Below are 9,329 nucleotides of genomic sequence, written 5' to 3'. Positions count from 1 at the left end.
GGTCCTTCCACCACTGAGTCTTTCTTCCCAGTCCAACATGCTTACCCTCTCAGGCTAATGTGCAAGTGACTAATGAAACCCTTATCTCTTTGTGCCTTAAAAAACACAAATCTTTAGAGAAAAAGCTTCAGAATGCTCATCAGCCTTAGTCTCTTCCAGACTGAAGAAGAGTTCTAGGAAGATGGGTAGTGACAGACGCGAGCATGGAGGGAGGGACAAATGGTGAATTTTACACGTAATCAGTTCGCCCGTGTACCTTTATCTCCTTGTACGGGGGCTTAAATAATGAACATTTAGACAATATAATGCCCCTCTGTAGTTTCTTTGCACCTTCCTAGGCATATGTGGAATTTACCAGAGATCTCTTTTGTCAGCCAGCAGGTGGGAGGATTCAGAAGGAAAACTGAAGATAATTTTAGATTTAGATCGATGGCAGACTGTTAACTTTCCCCAAACTATCTGTTTTTCTCTATTCCTTAGTAATAGGATTACATATAGGGCATAATGGCTACTTGGAATAGAGATGACATTTCCCAGGTTCTCTTGCAGTTAGAGGAAGCCTTTCTGACTAACTTTTGGCTGATGGAATATATGGGGTCTTATGTGTGAAGTCTTCATTTTTCCTCCTTTCTGCTGATGGGAATGTGCGTGTAATAGCTGGAACTCAAGCAAGTATTTTGTACCATGAGGTGGAAACCATTAGGACAATGTGAAGCAGTTAAATAAAAAGTTAAATAAAAAAATAAAAAATGACTATTGTGAAACTAATGTACCAGCTCTTGAGTACACAATTCTAGACTTCATTTATGTGAGAGAAATAAACTTCAATCTTGTTTAAGCCCTTTAACTCTTTAAAGGTTAACTTTTCTGTCATGTGGAGCTGCATCTAATCCTAACTGATACAAGATTTGTGCAGGTGCATTATTTCTCTTTGCTCTCAATTCTTTTTTTTTTTAAATATTTTATTTATTTATTCATGAGAGATAGAGAGAGAGAGAGAGGCAGAGGGAGAAGCAGGCTTCCCACGGAGCAGGGAGCCCGATGCGGGACTCGATCCCAGGACCCTGGAATCATGACCGCAGCCGAAGGCAGACGCTTAACCATCTGAGCCACCCAGGTGCCCTCTTTGCTCTCAATTCTATATTCTTATGCACAGGGATTGATTCTACATTTTTGTACACAGGAAGAAGTAAGTGGGATTGCAGATGTGGCCTTTTATCTCTCCTCAAAAGTTGACCCCAAAATCGAGGAAATTTGGAATATGTGAGATATGTGACCCAGGATGAACAAAGAGATTTATTGCAATGTTACCTACTGAAATAAGAATAACATGAGACTGAATGGCCATAAAATTAAGTAACTAATATTTATTAAGCACCTAATTATGTGCATAGATGGTACAAAGCAACGTGGCAGACAGAAGCCCTCCAACGATGTCCACGCCATAATCCTTGGAACCTAAGAAAATGCTACGTTCCATGGAGAAGGGAATTTGTAGATGTGATTTGGATTGCAGGCATAGGATAGGGAGACCCTTTCACCTGGTGGGAGGCAGAGGAGACATGCAAGAAGGGGAAACCAGAGAAATTCCAAGTATGAAAAGCACTGGACACACCGTTGCTGGCTTGAAGGTGGAAGGGGCAACGTGCCCAGGAATACAGGCCAACTTGGAGCTGAGAAAGGCTCCTGGCTGACAGGCAGCAAGGAAAGGGAGTGGTTGGGTAAATGATGGTGCAGCCATTCCACAGCATACTATCCATCCACTGAAAATGAGAAGCATTTAATTGACATTGAAAGATGCTCACCATACATTAAGTATTAAGAAATGTTCAGTGAGGGGCGCCTGGGTGGCTCAGTCAGTTGAGCATCTGCCTTCGGCTCAGGTCATGATCCCAGGGTCCTGGGATTGAGCCCCGCATCGGGCTCCCTGCTCAGAGGAGAGTCTGCTTCTCCCTCTGCCCCTCTGCCCTGCTTGTTCCCTCTTTCTCTCAAATAAATAAATAAATAAATAAAATCTTAAAAAAAAAAAAGAAATGTTCAATGTATAAAGCATTTATGCAATAAGCATATCTGCAGTGTAAAATTTTTCAAAGTCACAAAACTAATCTGCAGACCTCATTTTATACATTTGTTCTAAACCTAACCAAATTTGGGTCTTGAGCTGCCATTCACCTTGGAACCAGAAGTGATATTGCCAGTAAAAGACATATTTGGTTAATTTATTAATAACTCAATCGTTTCATATGTGAAAATTTTCAATTTCAGGAGGCTGCCTTTCCCCATTTTTTTCCCCAGGGCGACAACTAAGTTCTTGGGAGAAAGTTTCTGCCTGAAGGTTATAGCTGGACCTATGTCCTTGGTCATGTGGGTGTTTTGTGCCCCACGGAGGCCAGAGGAGGCTCCGGGGACTCTCCCAGGCCCTGCTGCTGGGACAGATCTGGCAGCCATTTCTACTTTCTGCCACTGATTTTTCACTTTTAGTGTGCCACTTCCATGTGCTGCAGCCCAGGAGTCGACAGGATTTCTCTGAGGGAAGGAAGGAAGGAAGGTTGAGTGGAAGAGGTTTGGGTTTTTTTTTAAGATTTTATTTATTTATGGGGCACCTGGGTGGCGCAGTCGGTTAAGCGTCTGCCTTCGGCTTGGGTCATGATCCCAGGATCCTGGGATCAAGCCCCACGTCGGGCTCCCTGCTCAGCGGGAAGCCTGCTTCTCTCTCTCCTCCCAGCTACTGTTCTCTCTCGCTATCTCTGTCTTTCTCTCTCTCAAATAAATAATTAAAATTATTTGAGAGAGAGAATGAGTGGGGGGAGGGACAGAAGGAGAGGGAGAAGCAGACTCCCTGCTGAGCAGGGAGCCCGATGCTGGGCTCGATCCCAGGACCCTGAGATCATGACCCGAGCCGAAGGCAGACGCTTAACCGACTGCGCCACCCAGGTGCCTTGGGAGAGTTTGAGACTACAGTACAATTCTAGGGAAATCTGGTGAGGCTGATGGGGACTCCTTGAACCAGTCACCCCTCCCAGAAGCAGGCCAGCCCAGCATCCCTGCCATGCTCAGTTGGGGGCTGGGGAGCAGCCTGTGGAAAGACTGGTCTCCATAGGAACCTGATGATGGATTTCTGAGCCCAGCAGCTGGGGTGTTGGTCACATATGAAATAAATAATGAGATCTAAAACATTTCCAAAGCATTGCATCAGCCAGATTGAAAGAGAGGTCAACATTTTTTGAGAGAGCCATTTATAGCTAAGGCATGGTAAGGGATGGAAACATAATACGTTCGGTTGCTGGAAATTCTTCATTTGTTCATTTGGTCAGAAAGTCATTCCTGTCTTCCAGACTCCAGCTGACATTACGCCTGCACTCAAGGAGTTTACACTTTGGCAGGGAGACAGGTATTAATCATCAACAAATGTACAACTGCAAATAATTATATACACACGTGCATATGCAGACACATTTTTAAGAAAATTGAGGCTGTGCATCAGTCACTTTCTATACATTCTTTTATTGAATTCTTTCAACTGTAGTGGATCTTTATCTCTATAATTAAGAGTTCTGGGCATGATGACAATCATATGCATCTGTAGCTGAGGAAGTTATATAAAATGTCTGTTACACAGCCCATTGGCTTTCTTATGCTGTCTGCCCGTGGGGTGCTGGTACATGGCTAAGTCCCATGAAAGCAACACAGGGGATCAGAATACGACCCCCACCCTGATCCTCAGCTATACAGCCCCACTGGCCCATGCTGCACTTGGAACTGAGCCCAGTTCTATACTGGGCTCTCTTTCCCCCCACTGTGATAATCCTGAATAAAACCTTCGTGGAGGGGTCCCCCTCTCCTCTCTCATGCCTGGAGTGACAGGATGACTGAACCACTGTATTCACCAGAGATGACTCTAAACTCTTACCAGACCAAGACACAATGATAGCGATCTGCCTAACAAACTGTACTTAACAAACCTTGTCTTCCACTAGGTTCCCCTCTATATTTACCTTCCCACAGTTTCCCGCCTCTAGGAGCTCAAACTCCTTTACCTTTGTCTATCACATCTCCACAATTCACCGCTCTTTGGTAAACATGGTATATATGCTCTCAAGCCTAGACACTTCTTTGGGTTTTCATTTATTTGATATCAAGGACTCCATGTACACATAAAATTATTAATACCAAATAAAATTTGTATGCCTTTTCTCCTGTTACTCTGTCTTTTATCAGTTTAATTTCCAGGATCCCAGGTACAGAACCTGAAAGGGTAGAAGTTTTATTTTTCTCCCTTACAGTTTAACAAGGGAAAAATCAGCATGGAATGAGGAAGGAAAAGGAACAGGCTAGATCTCTGAAAGGGAGTACCATCTATTGACATCAATATCACCTGTGAGGATGCTGTGGTTTGAAGTTTGGGTCCAAGAGCAAACAGTCAAGAAAGAATTCTTGAGACATTTCAGTGCTGAAAGGTGGTTTTATTAAGCACAGGGACAGGACTTGTGGGCAGAAAAAGCTGCATCATAAATGTGAGGAGTGACCGATTATATAGGGTTTTGTTTATCCTATGGAGGGGAGGGTGATGTTAGGCTTCTAAGAAATGGAGTCTATAGGTTCCTGGAGGTCTGACTATTATTAAGATTGTGCTTTTCTTGTAAATCATCAAGACAGTTAAAAACTGATGGAGTTTTATGTCATGCATAAGAACTGCAATCTTTATCAGTTGACCATTTGTTTGTCCTTTCTTTGTTCCTGGGCAGTCACGAGTGCTTGAAGAATGTCACATATATGCGGCCTTTGGGGGAGGGGGGTGTGGACTGTTATTGTGCCTTCTGCCCTCAGCTTGCCTTTTGTTATCTCATCATTGTCATTTGGGGAGTTTTTAAATCTGGTCTGGGACGCCAGGGTGGCTGAGTCAGTTAAGCGTCTGCCTTCGGCTCAGGTCATGATCCCAGGGTCCTGGGATCGAGTCCCACATCAGGCTCCTTGCTCAGCAGGTCGCCTGTTTCTCCCTCTGCCTGCCGCTCCCCCTGCTTGTGCTCTCTCTCACACACACAAAAATAAATAAAATAGTAAAATCAATCAATCAATCAATCTGGCAGGGTATGGTGTCCTGGTGCTAATTCATATCCCAAATATTGTACCTTTTGTTTAGATATTTGTACTTTTTTTTTAAAGATTTTATTTATTTATTTGACAGAGAGAGAGAGAGACAGCAAGAGAGGGAATATAAGCAGTGGGAGTGGGAGAGGGAGAAGCAGGCTCTCTGCTAAGCAGGGAGCCCGATGCGGGCCTCGATCCCGGCACCCTGGGATCATGACCTGAGCTGAAGGCAGACGCTTAACGACTGAGCCGCCCAGGCGCCCCTAGATATTTGTACTTTTTTTTTTTTTAAAGATTTTATTTATTTATTTGACAGAGAGAGAGAGACAGCAAGAGAGGGAATATAAGCAGGGGGAGCGGGAGAGGGAGAAGCAGGCTCTCCGCTAAGCAGGGAGCCCGACGCAGGCCTCGATCCCAGGACCCTGGGACCATGACCTGAGCCGAAGGCAGATGCTTAACGACTGAGCCACCCAGGCACCCCTCCTTTTTTTTTTTTTTTTCAATACTGAAAGATAAGATGCAAGAGGAAAGGGATCATGACTAATTTTACTGCCTTCTACATCTCCAGTGTTGAGTACAAGGTCAGTAAGCATTTGTTGAATGCATGAGTGAATGAATGAGCTTCACAGGGAGGAGAAGCAGGCTCCCCACTGAGCAGGGAGCCCGATGCGGGCCTCGATCCCAGGACCCTGGGATCATGACCTGAGCTGAAGGCAGACGCTTAACGACTGAGCCGCCCAGGCACCCCTAGATATTTGTACTTTTTTTTTAAGAGAGATGTGATGCCCTCTGTCTGCCAAGAAATTAAGTAAAGTTATAGAATTACTACCAAACGTTTCTTTTGTGGGACCACAGATTGAAATATCATCCACATATTGAATTATAGTTCCTTGAGGCCAGGAGATATCATAGAGGTGTTTACTAAATGCAGCCGTGAATGGGTGAGGCCTTTCTCTAAATCCCCGGCATCAAGACTGTCCAGGTTCATTAAGCTGCCTGTGGGCTTGAAGGTGAGGCCCATTCAAAAGCAAATAGGGGCTGTGTTTCCTCACCCAGGTCATCACAATCCTGACCTGTGGATTTACTTCCTTCCAGATATTACAAAGGGTACCAGGGTAAAAGTTTTAATTCCCCAGGCATTAAAGAGAACAGCTTGTCCTCTTCCTTAGGAAGAGCAAAACTGCTTCCTAGTTTATACATTAAATCTCATCTAAGTAATGGAGTGGGACAAGATGGAAGGACTAGAAAAACATAAGTAACCAACTGGCTTCTGTACTTACAGGTGAGAGGTATTGTCTGGTGACACGTTTTGGTTTCCTCTTCTATGCCAACAATTTTATGGTTAGAAAGACTAGTAGGGCCTGAGTGCTGAATAAGAATAGAGCAAGTGGCTCTTGTTTCATTAAGGAAATTGATAAGCTTACCTCCCATGTCTGGGCAACCTGGGACTCAGTGCTGATATCAGAGGAGCCGACCAGCCTCAGGGTCCCGTTATGCCAGATCTACCGGTTCCTGCTCGCAGGCAGGGAAGGGAAGGCCCATCCTGGCCAGGGTGCTAACTTCCAGTCAAAAGGCAGGCTTTTGGTCCTCCCCGTGGTGTAGCCATGGCTAGAGGATTGCAGCCTGAGCAATCGACGTGAAAGTGTTCCAATAAGACCACACTCCTTGAGAAGCCCCTGAAATGAAAGTAAAGGAAGAGAAGAGGAAGTGCTCATCAAGTTTGCACTAAGGCTCAGAGTCTAGACGAGAAGACGTGAGCCCCACGGTGGGCGCCAAAATGATGTAATTTGAAGTTTGGGCCTGAGAGTGAATGGTCAAGAAAGATTCTTGAGACCTTTCCAGTGCAAAAAGGTGGTTTTATTAAGGCCCGGGACAGGGCCCGGGAGCTGCTGCGGCGGGGGCTGCTCCCGCGGCGCCAAGGCCGAGGCGGAGGCCGGGGTGCGAGCTCGGCTGACGTGCCGGATCCGCGCGGCTCGGCTGCATCGGCCCCCGCGGCTGCCTGAGCGTCTCGGCTGGTCTGTGCACGGCCTCGGCGAGGGTGCGGCTTTTCCGCTGGCTGCTGAAGGAGCCGGTGCCTAAGCAGACCGAACGCTACTCGCGTTTCTCGCCATCGCCACTCTCCATCAAGCAGTTCCTAGACTTCGGGAGAGCTAATGCACGTGAGAAAACTTCATATATGTTTCTACGAAAGGAGCTTCCTGTAAGACTGGCCAACACAATGAGAGAAGTTAATCTTCTGCCGGATAACTTGCTTAACCGCCCTTCGGTGGGGTTGGTTCAGAGTTGGTATATGCAGAGCTTTCTTGAACTTTTAGAATACGAGAATAAGAGCCCTGAAGATCCACAGGTCTTGGTTAACTTTCTGCAAGTTCTCATTAAAGTCAGAAATAGACACAACGATGTGGTTCCTACAATGGCACCAGGAGTGATTGAATACAAGGAGAAATTTGGGTTTGATCCATTCGTTAGCAGTAACATCCAGTATTTTCTGGATCGGTTCTATACCGACCGCATCTCTTTCCGCATGCTTATTAACCAGCACACACTTCTGTTTGGTGGTGACACCAACCCTGCTCATCCTAAACACATTGGAAGTATTGATCCCACCTGCAATGTGGCTGATGTCATGAAAGATGCCTATGAAACTGCCAAGATGCGTGTGAACAGTATTACCTGGTAGCTCCAGAGCTGGAAGTCGAAGAATTCAATGCCAAAGCTCCAGACAAACCTATTCAGGTAGTTTATGTGCCCTCACACCTCTTTCACATGCTATTTGAGTTGTTCAAGAATTCAATGAGAGCAACAGTTGAACTATATGAAGACAGAAAAGAAGCCTACCCGTCTGTTAAAACCCTTGTTACTCTGGGTAAAGAAGACTTGTCCATTAAGGTAAGTGACCTAGGTGGTGGTGTCCCACTTCGAAAAATAGACCGTCTTTTTAACTACATGTATTCAACTGCTCCTAGACCTAGCCTGGAGCCTACAAGAGCCGCCCCTCTGGCTGGATTTGGTTATGGCTTGCCAATTTCTCGTCTGTATGCTAGATATTTCCAAGGAGATCTAAAACTCTATTCCATGGAAGGAGTCGGTACTGATGCTGTCATTTATTTAAAGGCACTTTCAAGTGAATCATTTGAGAGACTTCCGGTTTTTAATAAGTCTGCGTGGTGTCATTACAAGACCACACCCGAAGCTGATGACTGGAGCAATCCCAGCAGAGAACCTAGGGATGCCTCAAAATACAAGGCGAAACAGCACAAGGTCAAGACTAATAGAACTTTCTAGAACACTGAATGCTCATGTCCTCTCTGAGAAGAAAGATTGTCTTCCACAGGTCAACTGGAGAGAACTCGTTTCCTCCACCAACTCTGAGCAAGGCACCATAGTACTCCAGTGCTTGAATGTGTAATTTCTCTATATGAGCTGGACCTTCTCCACAAAAACCTTCCTATAGCTGCTCCAGATCTTCACTAAAGTAGTAACCCGAGCAGCTTTTCCTAGTATGTTGCTGTGGTTTGGTTGGCGCCTGTCGTAAAACGGCACAGAGCCTCGTTAGTGCTCTGGTGCCCTCATACCTCCCTCCTCCTTGTCATAGAGTCGAGTGTCTACATTCTCCCCAGGAGTCTAAGCTCCTTCCTCATTCCAGATACAGCCAGTTTCTGTGGTTGCTCTTTGTGACCAAACACCATGGTTTTCCAAACCACTGACTAAGGCCTGGGTGATCTGGAAGTTGAAGACACCAGCAGAGTGTGTCTTGAATAATTCAGTCCCGGGGCCCTTCCTCTCTCATATGCGTCCTTCCTCACTCTGTGATTTCAACTTTTGCCTTCTTCCATCTGATCGGAGTGAGGTGCGGCAAGTTTCACATTGGCTCTTACTCTCTGATGCATTGATTTTATTTTAAAATTCATTTGTGTACTTCCATTCTGTCAATTAAAGCATTCCAAAAGTTAAAAAAAAAGCACGGGACAGGACCTGTAGGCAGAAAAGGCTGCATTGTAAGTGTGAGGAGTGACTGATTATATAGGCTATTTTTTTAATCCTATGGAGGGTAGGGTGACATTAGGCCTCCAGGAAATTGAGTCTATAGGTTCCTGGAGGTCTGGCTCTTATTAAGATTGTGTTTTTCTTGTAAATCATTGAGACAGTTATAAACAGATGGAGTTTTATGCCGTGCATGACTGAAATCTTTATCAGTTGACCATTTGTATTTCCTTTTTTTGTTCTTGGGCAGTCATGAG

The 9,329-nt window shown here is 45.2% G+C and overlaps 1 protein-coding gene across 1 annotated transcript; it reads left to right on the top strand.

Annotated features, from left to right (window-relative positions):
• Positions 1–6,980: 6,980 nt before the first annotated feature.
• LOC123853463 (pyruvate dehydrogenase (acetyl-transferring) kinase isozyme 3, mitochondrial-like) lies at positions 6,981–9,049 on the top strand. The gene is given in 2 exon segments (XM_045888042.3): positions 6,981–7,742; positions 7,745–9,049. Coding segments are annotated over 2 exon segments (1,107 nt in total). The 5' UTR covers positions 6,981–7,264; the 3' UTR covers positions 8,374–9,049.
• The last annotated feature ends 280 nt before the right edge of the window (positions 9,050–9,329 follow it).

Source organism: Mirounga angustirostris, unplaced genomic scaffold, assembly GCF_029215605.1.
Source record: "Mirounga angustirostris isolate CCGP_5_RB_7025 unplaced genomic scaffold, mMirAng1.0.hap1 SCAF_7, whole genome shotgun sequence".
NCBI lineage: Eukaryota > Metazoa > Chordata > Mammalia > Carnivora > Phocidae > Mirounga > Mirounga angustirostris.
This window is presented reverse-complemented; position numbering and strand designations above follow the sequence as displayed.